This window comes from Nannospalax galili, unplaced genomic scaffold, assembly GCF_000622305.1.
Source record: "Nannospalax galili isolate Female #2095 unplaced genomic scaffold, S.galili_v1.0 scaffold309, whole genome shotgun sequence".
NCBI lineage: Eukaryota > Metazoa > Chordata > Mammalia > Rodentia > Spalacidae > Nannospalax > Nannospalax galili.
In genome coordinates this window covers 351,899-373,140 of record NW_008359589.1, presented here as the reverse complement: position 1 = coordinate 373,140, position 21,242 = coordinate 351,899, and the positions used below count along the sequence as shown (strand labels likewise).

The 21,242-nt window shown below is 43.3% G+C and overlaps 1 protein-coding gene across 2 annotated transcripts in view; it reads left to right on the top strand.

The window, feature by feature from the left end:
- The window catches only part of Il19 (interleukin 19), an 87,427-nt gene extending 66,732 nt beyond the window's left edge, over positions 1 to 20,695 (top strand). The window contains exons 2-6 of one of the 2 annotated variants that reach the window (XM_008823353.2): positions 14,558 to 14,704; positions 14,848 to 14,913; positions 17,727 to 17,879; positions 18,753 to 18,824; positions 20,160 to 20,695. In XM_008823353.2, coding sequence (XP_008821575.2) covers positions 14,558 to 14,704; positions 14,848 to 14,913; positions 17,727 to 17,879; positions 18,753 to 18,824; positions 20,160 to 20,255 — 534 coding nt within the window. In that variant the 3' untranslated portion in view covers positions 20,256 to 20,695. The remainder of the gene's footprint in view (positions 1 to 14,557; positions 14,705 to 14,847; positions 14,914 to 17,726; positions 17,880 to 18,752; positions 18,825 to 20,159) is intronic. The other variant, XM_029558797.1, reaches the window with a different exon arrangement.
- Positions 20,696 to 21,242: the final 547 nt, after the last annotated feature.

The following is a 21,242-nucleotide window of genomic DNA, read 5'->3' as shown; positions in this document are numbered from 1 at the left end:
CACGTTGTGGCACGAGGTTCAGAAGCTCCACGTTGTGGCGCCAGATATAGGAGAACACGCGCTGGGCTCTCAGGGTCCCAGCGCGCCCTCCTGGGCAGTGAAAGTTCCTCCGCTACTGAGGTCTACTCAGTCGATCCCATCCCTATTTCACCCGTATACCTTCCTCAGGATGTGAGGTCCACTGGCCACTTGGACCACACGGGAAGCGTATGAGGGACGGCGAAAGCCAGGGTGTCCGCGAGTCGGCCATGGAGGAATAGCGCCCCCCCGGGGAGACTGGATCACAGGATTTAGTGTTACAGCTCAAGACAAGTGACTCAGCTCAGATCTCAGTGATTCAGCTCCAGCTCCAACTTTATTGGGGTAAAACTAGGACTATTTATAGTGTAGAGACAGCAGAAGAAGCCTTAGTTGATAGGTACTTTTAGGATGCCTCATTTACATAGGGAGGTGGGCTTCTATCAGGCTATCAGACAACGCCTTATTAAAACCTGGTAGCTCCTGTGCCGGAGGGCATGTATTTGTGGCGAGTACTTTAAAAGAAGAGTCAGGGAGGATGCCAGGAAGGCACTCTGCTACGAAAAGGAATCTGCATCACATGGTTTCCGAGCTCGTGAGCTATCCGGACGTGAAGAGACTTCTACTTTGCATAACAGAGGACCCCAACAAGAATATCTTCCAGTAGAGGAAGAATGTTCGAGACTCTCAGAGACTGGATGTGATTTTGCCTTGGCAAAGGCTCACTGTCTGCTCCAGGCTCATCAACTTCATTTCTGCTGGCTTCTATCACAGCAGATAGATTTCAGTATTTACATCTATCTGCCAGGTGTTTCTGAGATTTTCTAGGTATGGCAGAATTAAGGAGAGATGTAAGTGAATTCATGACAGACTAATCTAGCATGCTGCCATGTCCTTCTTACCCTTTCCTCTTCAACCCAAGAGTCATCTGGAGGAAACTGGAGGAAATGCCAGCTGGCAGAATAGAGCTAATTCCACTTTAAGAGAAGATTGTCTATCCCTTATTTTAGGGGAAGAGTCCAAGTTCTTCACATTCTCTCAGGCCTTGCTCTTGCCTGGATGGACTTTATGGAGCTAAAACGTCCCAGGGTTCTTCTCATCATGTCTGTGCCCCACCTTGCCCAAGATCTGGAGAAACTTGAGCATGATATTTTATCTTGAACTGTAATTTATATTTGGTGCTAGGAAAACTTGGGTTCTATGTTAAGCCTGAAAATTTTCTAGAGAAAGAAAGAAGGGAAATTTCCAAACTTGACTCAGAGTAAGGGAGGTCAGGGTTCTGACTAAGAGACTCTCATGAAGAGGGGGATGCAGGAGGCTTGATGGGAACGTATCTTTGAAAAGGAGGGCTGAAAGCAAGACAAATAAGAATGGCAGATGTAGGGCTGAATATGCCCATATTTGTGGGCAGTCTGAGTAAGAATTTTGGAGGAAGATGATGGGAGATTAAAAAATGGAATTGAAATTTTTTATTTGTATTCCTATTATGTTAAAGGCTTAAACTACCCTTCCTTGGGGATGTTTTCTCTGATCATGAACAGGATTAGGCTCTCTAATACAGGCTCCTGCAGTGACAACCTGCAATCCCATTCAAATTCTTAAGCTCTTAACCTAATGTGTTAACCTTTTATCACTTCAACAAAATCTGAGGCTGGTCTGGAAAAGGTTTGCTTAATCTATGATTCTAGATGCTGAAAGTTCAAGATCAGGTGGCTCATTTATTTGGTTTCTGGTCAGGGCTTAACGGCAGATGGCATCATGGTGGAGCATGAGTAGGAGGGAGACTTCACATTCACATTTTGGAACAGGATGCTGGAATGAGGGACAAGGGCAGGCTTGATCTTTTTGGTTGTGAGCCTGAGTCTTTAATGGCTGCACCAACTCTCCAGCCTGAGGTTTGTTCTTTTTATAATAACTCTCTGAACCAAGTCAGAGGTATGATGAGAATCCCTTCTGAGGGTGATCCTCAGTGATCTAAAGACCTCCCACAATACCCCAAACCTTGAAGAACAAAAAAAATAACATCTAGGTTTTCTCAGACTGCATAATATAGCTAAGAACAATCCCTTCTCACTGGTTATAAGAGAGAAATATGGTGAAAACTTGCTCCAGGTGCCTGGCTCCAGATTCCTCCTCCACCAGCTGATGGTCCTGGCTTCCCCTGCTTCAATCCCACACACTGCCCTCTAAGCAATCTTGCTTCAGATATGCAGACAGTGCAGCTTCTTGCACCAGGTGGGGGCCCCAGTATTTATAGGAAAATGGATAGAACATCATGTTAAACAAACTAGTCCAGACTCAGAAAAACAAGTATTGCATTTTTTTTCTCATGTGAAATCTAGGGAAAAAAATAAAACCTAAAAGTAGAAGGAGAACTATTAGGAAAGAGAAGAAGGGTGAAGCGTCTTGTTAATGAGACAGGGGAAAGGGATGACTATGATTAGAGTATACTGTATAGATATATGAAACTGCATTAATGAAACAGGTTGATTTGTGTAGTTAATATATGTACATGAAACAATATAAAAGAGAAGAAAAAAGGAGTTGAATATGTCAATACATTGAAAGTCTTAACAAGAGTCCTGGTCCTCAGCGGTAAGAGTGACCATTACAGCAAATGTGCAATGTCCTGTGTCTCCTACTGTGAGATCCTTGGAAAGCATAAAGCCTGGCATATAATGGGAGCCAGTTGAATTGAATGGCTGTGCAAATGGCCAAAGTAGGTTCAGGTTAAGATCTTTGTTTCATTGTGTGGACTCTCTGAAAAAGACTTCAAGGTCAGAATGCCTGTGAATGGCCTATTTTTCATTCCTTCTATTTTTTTCTTATTTATCACAAGTTTTCCATGCCAAAGTAAAGATTATTTTTGTAATGATTAAAAAATGCTCTTAACAAGTCAGGCATGGTGGCACACACCTTTAATCTCAGCACTTGGGAGATCTCTGTGGGATTGAGGCCAGGCTGGTCAACACAGTAAATTCCAGGTTCCAGACCCTGTCTCAAAAAGACCAAAAAAAAAAAAAGTTCTTAAACAAATGTAACAAGATGGACAGTCTGTCTGGAAAGGAAGAGCTGCCCCAGTGGATAAGGGTGATCAGAGAAAGAGGGAGAGTAGTGTTTCTGTGATGTTAATGCTTCTACCCTCCTTCCTGTTTGGTAGACTCCTTCCTCCTTTCACAGATACCAACAATACCCTACTGAGATACTAAGAGGAGGCTCCTGCTCTGCCACTTGGACTCTGAATTCCTCCATTTGCTGTCATTTCTGGTGCTAGAGCCAGAGCTCTACTCTTAGGCCCTGCCCATGGTGTTGGTAACTCATAATAAACCCCTTATTCCCAGTAATGCATCTGTGTTCTCTTGAACTACCCTGCTGAAAACCTTTCATTCCTCATCAGCCTCCTTAACCGGTCAAGGATCTTTGGAGGTCTCACAAGTTATTCCTTCTGAGAAAATTCTTAAAGCACAAAACATGGGGACAATGGTCCTGGCCTTACTTAATCTTAAGGGACACAAGGTTGTGTTCTAACAGGAACTCCGTATCTTCAGAGAGAAAAGATGTTTTCAATTTTGTCTTTTAGTGACAAGAAGTGATCATGGGTTTGTGGTGAAGGGTCTCCCCTTAACCCTTATCTACTTGATCTCATGGATTATCTGCCTCTAGAGGCTTGGGTCCTTTGGGTCAGGGACAACTCTTGTTCCTGCTCCATAAGAAAGGGAAGGTGAGTAATCTAGAAGGAAGAGGCTTGGATAAATGCTTAGGGTTCTGGTTCTTCCTGGCTGCATGGTCCTAAACCACCAAGACTTAAAGTTACCACACAGGTGTGGTGTGGTGGCACATGCCTTTAATCCCAGCACTTGGGAGGCAGAGGCAGGAGGCTCTCTATGAGTTCTAGGCCAGCCTAATCTACATAGTGAGTTCCAGGCCAGCTGGGGCTACAGGGAGACCCTGTCTCAAAGAGATTAAAAAAAAAGTTACCACACAGGAGATGAAATAAGAATATCTTCCCTATTTTTTGGATGTTTAAATAGAAAAATAATATTTATATAAAAATGCTTTGGAGAACATAAGGTACTGGATAGATGATGTTTGTGAATAAAATGAACATTGTAACAGTAGAAGAAAGTACAAGTTTTTTTTAGCAAATTATGTTTATACTATATATACTTTCAGATTAAAAATATATATTAAACTTCCATCTTCTTCTAGAAGCTATATCGCCTTGTTTTCATTTGTACTGGGTTATAGTTGCGAAAACTGAGTTGAATAGGAGATAGCTTATGTGACTTGCCCAACATACCACAGTTAGAAGATGGCAGAAAAACACAGCATGACTAGAGCTTTCTCTGTAGCATAGTCACTGTTTAAACACAGAACAGGTTAATAATGGAAAGACGATGGGCTCAAGATTCAATCCAGTGGAGTCAGAACTCAAATCTGGCTTTTACAGTCTTAGTCCACTTAAGGTGATCAATTTGTCTGGATTTATCTAAGATTTCCCCAATTTTAGGACTGAAAGCCTTAGGTCCCAGGAACCTAATAATTCCAGGTAAACTGGGTTAGCTGGTCACTCTGGCTGTGGATGCTCATTCCATAATTCTACATAATTTGGCTTTGCCAAGCATGCTGACCATGTTGGCTGTAGCCTATGGGAGCCAGAAAATATAAATTCTCACTTCTTCCTAAAAGAGAAATTACTCAAACTCTAAGTCATGGGAAGACCCTTCTACAAGTCTACAAGGACTAGCATGAACAAATCCACCTGGAAGAGTAAATAGGCAGAGGGTATGATTCTGTGACTTCTGACACTGGGGCAGGAATAGCGAAACTTGCCATAACCTGCTCTTAGGCTCTTAGGTAAGTACACTGGGAGAAACGCAGGTGCAGACCCCTCCATGTGTAATGCTAATCCTGTATATATATATATATCCAGGCATGGTGGCACAAGGCTTTGATCCCAGTACTTGGGAGGCAGAGGCAGGTAGATCTCTGTGAGATGGAGGCCAGCTTGGTCTACATAGCAAATTCCAGGCCAGCTGGGGTTTGGATTATGCTACAAGAAATCTTTAGTGATGGCAAGTTACTCTGTCACTTATTCTGACAGCTGACTCCCATTCAGCATGCCATGCAGAATGAATGTGAACTTAGAATATAGTGGACATTTAGCCAATCCTAAGGATAAAAATCCTCGAGGAAAGAGAGTCTTTTTGAATAGACAGGACCCCAGGAGCAGGGAGGGTACCACAGCACTAACTATAGAATACGGAATAGATGAAGATGTGGCTTTCATGTATGACTTGCTCTTACCCCTTGAGTATTTCAGACTGGTCACTCTTCTATTTGCTGCCTGTGAGTCTGCCTGTGCAATAGGCCAGGGGCCCCAGGCCTTCTTCATCTTCCCAGGCCTCTCGAAGAGCTCCCTGGCTGCCAGCTCCTGTGGGTGCAGTGCTTTTCAACTGACATGACCTATTTTACTAATAAAGAAAAAACCATATCCAGTTTCCACAGAATCAAAGTTTCTCCTAACATGCCTAGAATTGGTAGCTGGAGAAGACACTCTCAAGCCATACTCTATTCCATTTGCTTATCCTTTCCTTGGGAAAAGAGGGAAGAGATGTCTTCTTCTGTAGGAAGAAAGTCTGAATGTAGAAGAGGTGATGAAGATCCAGTGCAGGAAAGAGCCCTACGTCTGAGCGCTGGCCACAATGCCACCAAGGCATTTGGCTATTAGCTTTAGGAAGACCCTTCTGTCCACACTTCAGCTGTTTCCTCTGTAAGTGGGAATGCTGGTTCTTTTATATCTGGTTAAGAATGGTGCTGGAAATAGTGTCAGCATGGACAAGACCCATGCAAACTCAAGCAGACAAAAAACCAGCACAGGGCTGTGGAAATGGGCAGCAGCCCCAATGTTAGTTGAAGAATTATTGGCAACTGATTACTACTGTGTGAGGAAGAGCTGATCTTCTTAAAGGGAGGCCCTCTAGATAGGCTGACTAGACCTCAGTGGATGGACTTGTACTGAGGGACATCTAGGGACACTAACTTGACACAATAGGCTTTAACACAAATAACAGGATGTATGAATTACAGAGGGGGAACTGTAGGAGGGTGCCAATGGGGGAAGGGGGTATAAAGATGATTTTGTGCATGAGATAAACAAAAATTCAAAAAAAATTTACCAAAAAAAGGTGGCTCTATAGTGAGCTGCTTCTGGTTGCATACAGCTTTATTATTTACCAATGGGTAGCCCTTGCACAAGGTATTCAATAGCTCTAGATCTCAGCTTCCTCCTCTGAAACAAGAGACACAGAAATAGTATCTACCTCATAGAGTAGGTGTGTATTGGTGCTTAATACAGAGCGTAGGTAGGTAAGTGTGCTAGTATAAGTCAGCTGTTATCCTTTGTCTAACTCTTTCAGTCTATGGCTTTTAAGCATGACCACGAGAAACATTGAATATTGGAATGAATCTCTTAGACCTGACAGTGCTCTTCTGGTTGTCCCTGGAGCAAGGTAAGACATAAGGCCATAAAAGGGCAGCTCCTGCCTCCCTGGGATGACTTGAGTGACATGCTGTCTAGAAAGAGGTGCTGTGGTGATACAGTCTTGTTTGTGTTGGCAGGATGAGGGAAGGAAGTGACATGTTTGTATGGCGTACTATAAAATAAATCTTAATTTTCCATTGCAGGAAGTAGACAGATCATTTCTAGATTGAAACATTGTGAAATAGTTAATGCATGCTTTTTAGAATGAGGGCCCCAGCATCAGGAGAAGATACTTGGGGTGAGGGGCTGTTGCTCTGGGGCATAGGAATTGGAGTAGGGAGGGCTGTAGCAACTAACTGTGGCATTTGCAGTGGAGTTTCTAAAACAATCTACCCTGAAATCTTTGGCTAAAAATAATTAAATCAGAAAATATAAAGGAATGAAGCATATTGCCAAAAGGCCTACGCACAGAGGAGATTTATTGTTTAGTTTTGCCCCCTTCATGTGTCATATAGTCTCCTAAAATTCATAAAAGAGATTTGGCCTAATCAGTTATAATCAGTGTCCTCTTCTACTCTGACTTTTCTGTCACATTTGTATCTAAGCCAGGGAGGATTAGGGAGGCTCCAGTATTTGGGAAGATCTGGCTGAAGAGAAGTTGGATAGAGGATATGATTGCCTCGTAGAGACCATGTTTGCATGGTTTGTATCACATCTGTGTGTGATTAGGATACCATTGGCCATCCTGATTGTAAAATGGCATCTGGAAGCACTCCTGACTTTTTTCGGGAAGTATGAGGGTACTGTGATGTTTGACACCAGAAACAAGCCTGCTGGAAATTCTTCAGTCATCAGACATGGAAAACTGTAAGCCAAAACTTGGCTTTCATTAGGATCTAGTAAAAACATACTCAGAAATGCTTTCTGTAAGGCTCCAAATGAATAGATGTTCCTTTCCCAGCATGGATCTTACAAAGCAGAATTATTATAATTCATGTCTATGGGGCACAAACCGGTAGCATATTTTATGCATTTCAACTTTCAACAACAGATAGAGATTTGCACAGATCGTACTAGAAGAAAGAATCACTTATTTTTTATTTTCTTAATAGAGAATAACAATAAAAATCTCCATTGTCATATGAGAAATAACTCAGCCAGGTGTGGTGGCGCACGCCTTTAATCCCAGCTCTTGGAAGGTAGAAGCAGGCAGATCTGTGAGATTGAGACTGGCCTAGTCTACATGGCGAGCTCCAGGCTAGCTGGGGCTACAAGGAGACTTCTCTCTCTCTCTCTCTCTCTCTCTCTCTCTCTCTCTCTCTCTCTCAACAACCCAAAAGATGACAGATAGTTAATAATTAATAAAAGTGTTGGTTTATTTAAATCATAATTTCTTTTCCCATCCTAAATAAATATTTATGTTTGTCTCAGATATTGTACTTTTTGTTTTTGAGACTAGGCTGATGTTCTAGTCTGCCTTTGATTGCTGTGACAAAACACTCTGACCAATACCAACTTGGGAAGGATAGGGTTTATTTGGGTTACATCTCCCTGGTCACAGTTGGAGTTGAAGCACAGGCCATGGAGAAATGCCACTTACTGGCTTGGTCCCCTGGCCCATGCTTAGCCTGCTTTCTTATACAATGCAGAATCACCTGCCTGAGGTGGCTCTGTCCACAGTGGGTGGGGCCCGTCCACAGTGGGTGGGGCCCTCCCACATCACTCGACAAGCAAGAAAATACCCCACAAGACGTGGCCACAGGCTAATCCAACGGAAGAATTTCCCCAATTAAGGCTCCCTCTCCCAGGTATGTCAAGTTGACAACTAAAGCTATCTAGCACGGCTGGCTTTGAACTTTCCAACTTTCTGCCTCGGCTTCCCAGCATGTACCACTATACCTTGCTGGACTTCCATTTTTGAATTACATTCTTGAGCTCCACCAGTACACCAAGTTTCACGAGGTTTGGGCCCTGCACACCTGGGTCTCCTGGCCCTCATTATAGGAGGTCCATTATAGACTATCAAATTTAGCAAGTGAAAACAGGATGACAAGTTAACTCTTAGCTTTTGATAGATAATCACTGGGAAATGCCTGAAAATAAAAATCAACTATCTTGTGCCCAGTGGGAATATAAAAGAAAGAGCAGTCTTAAGGAACAAGGAGGGTAGAGAGGAAGGAAAGGAAAGGAAGGAAAGAAAGGAAAAACCTCACTAAGGAGCGGAGCTGAGCCGATCTGAGCTGAGCCCTAAAGCTGGGAGGATATTTGTATGTCAAGAAATCCAGGAGACACCTTGCCAGCAAAGCCTGAACTGTGATGGGTCTGGGAGTCATGGTGAGGAGCTGGAGGTGGAGGAATGGGGGAGTGTTTCCTTTTAGCTGGGCCATGATAAGGACTTTCTGGCCGAGCCTGTACTTGAGGAAGTTTTCCTGTGAAGGGAGGGAAGGTTGCTTGCTGGCGGGCAATAAGCCCAGTGAGTGACCCTGGAGAACATGAGCGACCCGTCTGGGTGTGCAGCAGCAGACTCTTTGCAAATTCCCTGACCCTGGCTTCTTCAGTCTTCATGGAGGCTGTTTCATGGCATTGGAGTCACTGACACAGGTGACAGTCTCAGGCAGAAGATCAGCATGCTCTGACTGGGAGCCCAATGGCAACAGCGGAGAAGGAAGGCTGCCGTAGTATAGTGGCAGGTGGATTTGGCCTTCTCCCCTCACTAGTGTGGACATGCCCAGGTTGGATTTACTCAAGGTATTAGCTTCCTGGCTAAGGACAAGTCAGAACAGCTTGGCCTGAGAGAGAATCTTGTGATCTCTACAGCTCTAAGTTCCCGTCCACACTACCTGACTTTGGGATGAGAAAGGGACATGGGGGAAGACAGGTCACTCAGTTAGGAGCTAGAGTTTGAGAACAGTCATACACTTGCTTACTGTGTGGTGGGAGATGGTGGCGCCCCTCCTTGCTGTGGTGGGAAGGTTAAACATGTGCTCTTTGTCATCTGTTCTGACTCATTTCCAAATTCCAAGCTGGAAGAAAACATGTTTAGGGTAAATTTCTAAGAACTGAAAGATGCATCTTTAAAAAATTTATTTTCAAAACTATTTATAATTCCAAAAATAATTATGATCCATGTCTATTCACCATAACCTTTGAACATCTATACTTGTTCTGTTTTAAAGTCCCTACTTGCTTCCCAAGTGGAATTTTCATCCATCTGTATTAATAATGCTTCTTTCTCTTACAGATTTGTTTCTGTGTCTAGGGGCTGGAGAGATGGCTCAGTGGTTAAGAACACTGGCTGTTCTTGCAGAAGACCTGGGTTCGAATCCTAGCACCCACATGGCAGCTAACAACTGTCCATAACTCCAGTTCCAGGGGATCTGACAGCCTCTTCTCTTCTCAGCGGGCATTGCACAACACAGGTGCACTTACCTACATGCAGGCAATACCCGCATACACATAAAAATAATAAATAAAATATTAAAAAACCAAATTTCTTTCTGTATCTTACCTTATGGTGTTTTCCAATCTTCATAACAGGTTCTTCAAATCTAACCAATAGTTAGTCAATTCCCATAGACTTAATCCATTTCATCTTAACCTGAAGTAGGGTAATACATTACTAATTCCAGACTAAATCCTCATTTCCAGTAAAAGCAAGGGGCTTGACAGGTTCTGGAATTGTGCAGTTTTTATCCAGGATCTAGGAATTACACTTGAAAGTGGACAGGATCTATTCTTCTGTGGACAAGAGACTGTCCTGTCATCATCAGGAATGACTTTGTGAAGCTGGAGTAAATGTTGGCTGGGGATGAAGGATGGGAAGGCATGAAAGACTAGACAGTAGAGGCTGCTTTGCCTTTTAACAAATGGATTTTTTTGAGGTGGTGGGGAGCAGAGCACAGTCTCACTGTGGAGCCCAGGTTGGTCTGAAACATGCAACAATCAACCTCTCTTTGTCTTCTGAGTACAGGGATTACAGGTGCATACTACTATGTCCACCACAAATGGAAAATTGAACCCTGGTGGTGCAATGGTAGCTCAGCTGGTTGTAGAAGTCAGAGCTCCAAAGCTGAATAACCCTATGTCTATGGACCACATTCACAATATAATTGCAGCCTTTGAAAGGGCGCTATTCCATCTCAATCTATATTTTAATTTTTAAAAATATTTTTATTTATTATTTTCATTTTATGTGTATGAATGTATTGCCTGCATGTATGTGAGTGCACCCATGTCGTGCAATGCTGCAGAGATCAAAAGAGAGTTTTGGATTCCCCTGGAACTGGAGTTAAAGACGGTTCATAGCCGCCATGTGGGTGCTGGGACTCGAACCCGGGTCCTCTGCAAAAGCAGTCAATGCTCTTAACTGCTGAGCCATCTCTCCAGCCCTATATTTTAATTTTTTAAATATTGTTAGACAGCAAGGCTTAGGATGGAGAGAAATCACTCTTATCATGCCCCCTTCCTCTCAGTTCAAATGGGGCTGTGAAGTTAACAAGAAGCCAGGTACAGTGGCACACACTTGGAATTCCTTTACTTGGGAGCCTGAGGCAATAAGAGTCTAAGTTTGAGGCCAGTTTGTGCTACATAGCAAGACCCTGTCTCAAAAAGAATCAATTAGTAACCTTTGGAATTGCTTGTTATGTGCCAGGCACTGTGTGAAGTCTTTATACCAGGTGAGTGTTCAGTAGGTACAATTTGTGCCTACTGATATTGAATGGCTTAGCCTCCAGTCTGATGGCCTCAGGGTGTAGACCTGCCAGCCCAGCTTGTAGTCCCAGCCACTCTGACACATGCATGCTGGAAGAGGCTATAACACAGCACGCATCTCCCTTCCCCTAAAAGCTTCCTAACTTGACATCCTGGCCCTGAAATAAAGGCTGCTTCACAACATACAGTCTGAGCACAAGGGAGTGAATGTCTGAATGTCAGTTGGCACAATGTTGCAATTCTCTCACATGTGGGTTCAGGCTCGGAGCCAGGCAACTAAGGCCATGCTGGGAAAATGGTTTCCAACTCCCCATATGCCCCCACCATTTCCCAGGAGAGTGGAGTGCAGAGTTGCTCTTTTCTCCTTTCCAGAAGGAGCAGAGAGACGCTTCTCAGCTCTTGGTGGAGGTGTCTTGTCTTCCTCTAGCTGCACAACACAAAGCGAACCCTACTTGTTAGGCAGTACTCACCCTGGTACAGGCCGGGCCCATTAGCTCATTCGGATTCTTTAAGTTTATTTTGCTTGTTTTATGGGGCTTCAGAGAGGTAGTGCTTCTCAGGGAAGAGGCAGGGCCTAGATTAAAATCCAGGCCTACACTGTGAACCACAAAAGCCTATCGCTTCTCTCAATCAGGTCAAGATGCTGGGCAAGTCTTCCAGACTCTGGGGTTCACTCCAGCTAAAGCCCTGATCTTCCCTGACTCCTCGATCAGTGCCATATTCACCTCTTTGTCTTCTTAGCCTGTGTGTGTGTGTGTGTGTGTGTGTGTGTGTGTGTGTGTGTATGTGTATCAACCCAGAGTCACTTGATTCGGTCTAGGAATTTATATTTGAAACGAAACTATCTTTTAAATTAATATTTTTATTCTTTGAAATTTTCATACATTTATACAATGCATTTTGATCATATCTACCCATCATCCAATTCACGTTGTCCATATGCACATGGGTGTGGGGCCATCCACTGGGGCGTGGGCAGCCTACCAGGGAACAGTGACTCTCTTGGGGGAGAAGATTATTATATCCTACCTGTCCATCACTTAAAACCCTGACCCTGGAGAACTTCATGATGGAGAGTTGTAATAAATAAAAAGTAAACTGGATAAGGGGTCTTCTGGTCGCAGTATAGGGAGTCTAGGTTGTGTTCTGGCTCTCCTGCTGCTGCCTCTTAAGTCCCTGTACTTCTCATTTTCTCTCTGCATCAATTAAGAATGAAAGGAAGGGCCTTCCATGGGACAAGATAAAGGGGAGAGAAATGGCATACAGAAAACCCTTTGCTTGTAGGAAGAAACAGATTGGTTGCCCTGAAGTTAAACAGAGTAAGGCATGCAAAGCTTGGTAGCTCAGGCATGGCATATGGTAGATCCTCACCATCTGTGTGGGACATCGGGGAGATGGCTTTACTGGAGCCAGAGGACTGACCTGCTGAGTCTCGTGAAGCTGGCTGCTGGCAAAGTGAGACCATTCACACAGTGCTTTCCTGAGCGTGCCTTCAGGGTACAGGTGATGACATGCCACGGCTCCCAGGAAAGTGACCTAACTTGGATTTTTCTCTATGGACACAAAATTAAAAATGCAAGTAAAAGTAAAATACAAGTAATCCTTATTTGCATGGTGATGGGAAGTTTATTTTTCCCAGAAGCTGTGTGTCAAAATTCAGATTAAAAAACATTTCTTAATAATGATTAATCAGCTCTATCACAAAGGAAAAAAAAAAAAAAGAAAAGAAAACAACTAAGGAAATGAAATGCTAAAGAAATGAGGGGAAAAAAAAATCTCAAGAAAGGTGGACCCACCCAGTAAACCTTGACAGCCTTTCCTCTGATCCACTGCATAAAAGTAAGCAGCTCTTTCCAAATGGCAAAGAGTGGAGACAGCTCCAGAGCGGCCTGCCGGAGGAACTGGAGAGGTGATGCTGGAGAGGTGAGGCTGGGCAGGCTCCCTCTGGGGTCATTCCTCACCGCTGAGGTCCTCATCCTTCATTCTATCAGGGGTCCCTGTTCTGTGTGTTCCAGGGCACTGAGGTGATTCTTTGCAGAATGTGGAGGAGTAATGGGGGAAGTATGAATTTTCTGGTAGCTTCTTTTTAACAAAAAGAAACGGAGAAAGGAAAGAAAATAAGAAAGAATCAGATGTCTTTACTATTGCTTTTTCATTCCAGAAACTTAACTCTTTGCAGTCTTAAATATCTTTTAAAAGATATTAAGGGACCTGGTTCTGAGGGACCTGGTCAGTCTGGTATGGGAAGAATGATCATGAGCTCCAGGGCAGATGTAAGAAGGAAAGTGCTTTATAAGTAGGGGGCATAAGCTATAGGAGTGTGTATAGGCCAACTGCTCACTTCAAGTCCTGGCTCTGGCCAGTGCTTTGCTTCTCTAACTCTTAGCTCCCTCCTTGGTAAAATGTGGATAGAAACAAACCTTCTCCAGGTTTGCACAGAACAAGGTAATTATGCAGATTGTCTCACAGTGCTCAGCACCTGCCTGATATAATTGTTACTGCCCATTGCTATCTGAGTTGGTCAAGATGCTTCGACTCTTTTTTCAAAGGGGTAGCTCCGGGGACCATTTACAGAGTTCCTTGCCAATGGGGTCTATTTGTTTGTTCTTCGAGAAAAGAAACCAAATTCTGTAAGACATTGCTTGTCATTCCGAGAGGTCTCAATATACCTGCTGATGGTCTGGGAAGGAAGCAAACTAAGAGGGTGCAGGGACTTGGCTTCCTAGAAGAGGAGTTTAGGATCCCAGAAGCATATGGGCTGTGGCAGTGAAGAGAAGGGACAATGTCACTCACATAGGCTTTTTTTTTTTATAATTTATCCCCCCAAACCACAGTTAGGGTATAGGAGCTGGTGCTCCATAGCCCCCAGGTGGCTCCCAGTGCCTCCAGTGGCACAGAGGAGACACTGACCTCAGCTCAAGTGAGAAAGAGGGAGAGCACTTCATGGTGCCAAGGCAGAATTGAGGCAGAGAGCAGGTCTAGCCACATGTTACCATAAGATTTATCTTTAAGGTTAAGCTCTGTTTGTAAAGGTTGTGCTACTGGGAGGAGGGTGTCAAAGAACAACCCTAAACTGTGTGGGATATGTGACACACTTCTCTGCATGCAGTTAGTTCCAAACATGATTTTAAACAGATGACACTTTTCATAAAAGGTGCTGTTTACTTTAGGGACAAATAAACAAAAAACCCCAAATGTGCTTTTACGGGTTTTCAGATCTGTTGCCCAATCTCTTTTCCTTTAGTCTGGATTTGGTTGCCACTGGTCCCAAGAAGGAGCATGTAGTGTTTTCTCTTTCACTGCTGTCCACACTCGTGGGGCAGTTGACATCCACCCTTTCTGCAGGACATGAAGGCACAGTGCATTTCTCACTGTCTCCTGGGCATGACACTCATCCTTTACTCGGTACACACCCACAGTCTCAGGAGATGTCTTATTTCTGTGGATATGCGCCTTATAGAAAAGAGTTTCCATGAAATCAAAAGAGCCCTGGTGAGTATGGATCGGGTGGAGTGGGTAAGGGGCATGCCTTACTGTTCATCCCAGCTTGAAAGGCAAGTTCCTTCCTGTTACCTGTGATAGCTCATGAGAAAGTAGAGGTCTCATTATGTTTGTCCTTCTGTTCTCCTCCACAGCAAAATAAGGATACTTTCCAAAATGTCACTATCCTGTCTACACTGCAGAGTCTAAAGACCATTAAGGTACCAATTGGTTTGTGTTTGATTTGTTTGTTTGTTTGTTTGTTTTTGGTATTTTTGAGGCAGGGTCTCCCTTGTAGCTCAGGCTGGCCTGGAACTCACATATAGACCAGGTTGACCTTGATCTTATAGGCCCTGGATTAAGAAAGAAATCCATACCCAATGTACTTTTAATGTTTAGGCTTATTTGTTATCTAAGGAGTTTGGGCACATTAGTATCCTAGTGATTTTGAAATAATGAGAGTGCTCAAAGAAGTACCATTTCCCTAGAGAGTGATGGGTGTGCCAGGTACTGGTAAATCTTGGACGGTCCAGGTACTTCAATGAGCAGGGTTTCAGTGGCTTAGGGACAATTTGGAAGATTCCAAAGGGGAGAAATGAAGAAAACAAACAAACAGTCATTTAAAAGCTGAGGATAAGTGGATAAAAGGGAGGATTTGGGTTATGGGAAAATGGATGTAAGATCAATGAAGGCAGGATTGTGGTAGGGACAGTGAGGTGAGCAGGTTTGGGATGCAAAGGGCATTCAGGAGAGGTTGAGGGATGAAGTGAACAGCTACTTTTGAAGCCAGGCTGAGCCTTGCCTTTCTAAAAGAGACAAAAGAGCTGCTGAAGGCTTTTGGGACAAAAGTTATATGACTGAAAATCTGGGGATGTGCTTTACAATGGCAGCTCAGGACAGAAGAGCCAGCAAAGGTGCCAGCCCCATTATCCAGACAGGAGGGGTAGAGAATGTACTAAACATTCAGTTGGCTTGCCAACTGATTCTTCACATTACAAAAAGGGCCTGTGAAGTACCTCTAATGTGAGCCCTTAGCCAGGCCTGGTGGCACATGCCTGTAATCCCTGCCTTCTGGAGTCAGAGGCAGGAGGGAAGTTTGAGGCCAGCCTGTCCAACACACTGAGTTCCAGGTTAGCCATGGCTGTGGTGATGTAAAACCACAGCTTTTACCTAAAAGTGGATGAGAGATAGTTTATTCTGGAGTCGAAAATGAGTGACCACAACCTGGGAACATGGATCTAGGTTATCACAAACGCCATGATCCAATGCATTCCATTTCATGAAGGTTTTATAGTAACAGAACAAAAGAAAGTCATAAATCAAGGCATTTCAAAACTACATTGATGGGAACATCAAGCAGATAGATTACAGCAAAGTGGGTAGTCTCTGGTATAGGCCTCAGGTACTATCTGATGACATTCTTAACTTCTGGGAAGTTAGTAGTCTATCGCACATTAAAGTTTCATCTGACAGTCAGACACAGAGGCTGGCTATTAAGGGGACTAAAGGTAACCTGAGATAATTTGGCTCAATTTCCCACTCTCATGGACATGCTAATCAGCCAGGAAACCTTGTAGAATCTTTGGCATAGGTTAGGCATTCTTTTGGGACCTTCAGTGCAGTTAGATAGCAAGACCCTGTCTCAAAAGCAAAGGAAAAAGGTGAACTCTTTTGGCCCCTGGAGCTATTCTACGAAGATCCAGGTTTTGTTTTTGTTCTTTTTTTTTTAATTTTAAGGTATTTATATGATAAAATAAAAACATGTATCTATGAGAAAATTGAGACTGGAAGGTGGAGGAAGGTGAGTAAATGGCCAAGATAAGAATAGACCCTCAAGTTCATGCTGCTGTTCTGGCTCCAGTTTCTTTTTCTTCTCAAGGTTGAGAAATAGCTGATGTAGAATAAAGGAAGGAAGGATAATTCAAATCTTTATCATATTTCCTTATTGCCTTCCTCCCCTCCTTCTTTCCTTCTTTGCCTCCTTCTCTCACTTAAAATTATTGTTATTATTATTATAATTAGTGTGTGTGTGTGTGTGTGTGTGTGTGTGTGTGTGTACTTGTGCAGAGGTCAGAAGACAACTTTTGGGAGCTGCTTCTCTCCTTCCTCCATGTGGATTCTAGGGGATGCAATTCTTGTCCTCAGGCTTGGCAGCAAGTGCCTCCATCTGCTGAGCCTGCCTGCCTGCTTGCCTTTTCTGATGCTTTCTTTTGTCTGGTGCCACACTCTTTAATAACACGGAGGTGTGTAACTTTTTCCTCTCTGGATAAGGGGCCCAGTTAGAGCAGAGGAAGAGAATATTGTGTGTGTTCCAAGCAGGTGATGCTACCATCTGAGAAAAGCTGGAGGCTGATGTGTAAATTTGAAGTACTTCACTGGAGCTGTGAGTGTAAACTGCTAGAAGGAAACTGTTTAGTTTGCTTCTCTGGGCTTTGCTTTGAGGGGTTGGCCGTCTTCTCTTGAGGAGGTCTGTGCCTGTTGCAGTCCTCTGACCTTCCCAGATGCCGCTCCTTTTCTATCAGCCTCTAGTCTTGCAAATATCAGCGCTATTCAGAAGTTCCCTGCAGTTTAGAAGAAGGACAGGTTAGAACCCAGCAGTATAGCTCAGAACACAGTAGCCAGGATGAACAGGTCATGCCTAGTATGCCTTGATGTCCAGTAGCCATGAACATGAGTACTGAGGGGTGAGAGACATTACAGAACTGAAAACTTTGGCTTCTGTAATGCAAGAAAGTACTTTACAAGAAAACTCCTTAACCCTATTGTAACAGAGGCACCTGATTCCTGGAAGGATTTGAGAACTTACTGTTACCATGCTGGGGATGCTATAGAAAAAGTTCTAGTCTATGCTGAGATTCTGAGCCCTGTTCTTTGTTATATCTCCTGGCTGTACAAAAAGAGATGTAGCTTGGCTACAGGAAGAGGCAATTATAATTTTAAAAATAACATTTAGTTCTTTTACTTCTTGTTGCTTTGTTTTCTAAAATAGCAATTAAAGAGGGCCACTAGGGAATTCTCTAATTTGTGTCTCTAGCCCATAGATGTGTGCTGCGTAACCAAGAACCTCCTGACATTCTACAAGGACAGGGTGTTCAAGGATCATCAGGAGCTGAGCCCCCAGATCTTAAGGAACATCAGCAACATTGCCAACTCTTTCCTCTACATGCAGAGAGCTCTGCAGCAATGTGTGAGTCAGGATTCCAAGCATCTGTTCCCATCTGTCCAGAGAGGGCTTTGGGCTTGTGGAATCAGGGAATTACCTGCCTTGCCATCCACATTGGTGTCTTTCGAGACCCTTCTCCAGTGGTCTCTCTAGTCTCAGTGCTTTCTGTCTGTTGACACCTCATCAGATGGGTCTCCATGGATAATTTTCCTAGAGTGACCAGCTGATGTCCAAGGATTCCCTAAGTGAGAGACATGCCAACAATTGCATTCTTACCATGAACACACCTCTTCTGATCCTTTGGAATTTCCATACTAAGAAACTTCTGAGTAGTAACCTGGCATGGCCTATCTCTAAGGGTCACTTGTGACTTGTTAAAATAAAAGATCAGAAACAAAAACAAAACTAACCAACAAAAACTTAGGCAAGATACAACACTGGGCTCCAGCTCACACCTGCTAATGAGTTCTTGTGTGACTTTGTGGCAAGTGACTTCACCTCTCTGTGTTTCAGATTCTAAAATTGTTAGAAGAGGTAATGATCCTTGTTCGGCTTAAAAACTTCAATAATGAAATCAAATGGATCAGTTAATTAGCCCAACAAATGTTTGTTGAATGCCCACATTGTGGGGTGCTGCAGTCACAGAATTCACTGTGATAAGACAGATCTGATGCTTGCTCTTCTGTTGCCAACCATCTGGTTGACAGAGGATGCAGAAAAAAATGAATCCAGGGTCAAATGCAGACTACCTCCACAAGTGGACCAAATTCCCTTCTGGCTGCTCTCAGCTGAGCTTTCTCGGCTGACCATAGAAGGAGGGACTAGTGTCACTTCTCATGTGAGGAGGAGGTGGTATGAGAGTCCTCTAATAAGTGCTGTCTCCATGTATCACCGCAGGGGCAGAGATGGTGCCAGTGCAGTCAGGAAGCCATCAATGCAACCAGAATTGTCCACGACAACTACAATCAGGTGAGGTCTGGGGAGCAGAGGGAAGATGGAAAAACATGGATGAGAGAATGCTGGTATTTCAGCCTTCACTCCCCGCAAAATCATTCGTTTTTTTGCACGTCTCCATTGCAGACCCGCCCAAGTCAATGCCTACAAAGTGCATGTTGGTTGTAGGTCATTGGCCAGTTCCCTGGGTCCCCTTCTCTATCCTTCCTTATACTGTTTTTGTATGCCTTCATTTCAGACCTAACCTTCATAAAATACAGATGATACCAAAGGAGCAAAGATCCACAGTGAATCTGAAGCTGTTACACATGAAACATAACACATGTAGTGTCCCCACGGTCAGGACTTGCCATCCTGCGTACACTGGTGTCCACTGAGGCTGCTCACACACATGTTGATGTAGAAGCAGTGTTCCTATGTGTGTCATATGGAGATTTTACTGAAGTGCAGATTATGGCTCAATAGATCCATGTTGAGGCCTCAGTTTCTCATTCTGAGCACTCTCCCAAAGGATGCCAGTGCTTTGAAAAGATTAAGAGCATAGACATTAGGTCTGTTCAAATCTCTGCTTCAAGGACAGTCTCCATTAGATAATGCTGTACGAAAAGCAGAGTCAAGTGATTCTTATTATAAGCCAGATATTGTTCTAAGCCCACTGGAGTATTGCCATGTTAACCCTTCACAGTAAAGCTCTGAGTATGAGCTCCATTTCATAACTTAGAAAACCAAAGCACAAGTGAATTAAGCAACTTGACTAAGTTTCTACTGCAGTTACAAGGTTGGGATAGAACTTAAACCCATGCTAAGTGGCTCTAATGTATGTGTTTTCAGGTTCTTCCACCTCCTATAAGGGTGCAGAATAAGTCAGGGATTGCATCCTAGGTCTGGTTCTTTTACCCACTGACTGTGTGATGTTTGGATAGACATTCACACCTGGGGCTTCAGTGTCTGATATGTCAGTAGTAGCTGCATGCTGTCCTTACTTTGGGAGAGCACTGAGGAGACTAAGTCACGCTGGGAAACAAGAAGTATTAAACTGAATTGGCATGGATAGAAAACAAAGAAGACACAAAGCACTGCCCAGCAAGGGCATATCTCCTGTGAAAAGAAGGGGAAAAGGGAAAGGAATGAAAGGTTTTAAAGTTTTGTTTATGAGGAGCTGATATGATTTAAAATATTTGTAGGAAAATGTGGTAAGCTATTAGGAAAATAATTTGTAATTCTGCATACTATATAAATGGATTTGATAAATAAAATGCAAATCTCATAGGGATCAGATTATGGGGACTTTACTATGCAAACCTTGGCATAGTCACAGATAGGGCCTCATGATGAATGTTTTGATTTCAGCTGGAAGTTCGATCTGCTGCCCTTAAGTCCCTGGGAGAGTTGGACATCTTTCTAGCCTGGATTGACAAGAATCATCAGGAAACTTCTGCTACTTGACACCAAGAGCCTTGTCTGATTACCAGGGATACACAGCCCCCTGTGGTGTTTTCTGTGGTCAACAGTGAACTTTGAAGGGGAGAGAGGTGCAGAAAGTCCCCATAGTCATCCAAATGGGGTCTTTCCCAGTAACCTGATAATTTAGAACTCTCTCTTCATAGAGTGAACCTCATAGGAAAAACTGGGGTTTGAGTAGATCTCTCCTTGCTGCTGAAGCTCCCACTGGCTGACCTGAGCTCTCCGATCCCCCTTGAAAATAGACAGACCACCTGCTATAGCACTTATAGTGAGCTATAGCTGTTGAAAGACTTAGAAGTCATTGTGGAAGAAAAAGTCAGCTCCTCTAATTTATTGTGAAGTAGTTTCACCCATGTCTGCACCAAGTGATCAGCTGTGGTACATATTATACTGACTAACATTTATTAATAAACTGTGCTTTACCTATGAGAATAAATGTCTTCTAACTCAGGCAAGCTACATTAACAAGCTTAAAATGGAAATAAAAGAGACCCACTTAACCCTATCGAAGTACCACTACTAAATACAGCAGTACTTTTAGCATCAGGTGTATCCATCACCTGGGCTCACCCCAGCCTAATAGAAGGGAAATGAAATCACATAAATCAAGCACTATTAATCACAATTTTACTAGGACTTTACTTCACCTTACTTCAAGCATCAGAATACCTAGAAGCACCCTTCACAATCTCCGATGGTGTCTACGGTTCTACATTCTTTGTAGCAACAGGATTTCATGGTCTACATGTCATTATTGGCTCCACATTCCTACTAACCTGCCTTCTATGACAACTAAAATATCACTTCATAAACAGAAAACTTAGGCTAGAGGAAGATAAAAAATTACATAAATTTTAAAAGAAATTAGAACAGAAAAGTGTTCTGACAAGGCACAGGGCTCCTCTTTTCCTTGCTGTAACAAAATATCTAGGCTGGGTAACTTTGTCTAAAAAAAAAAGTCCATTTAGC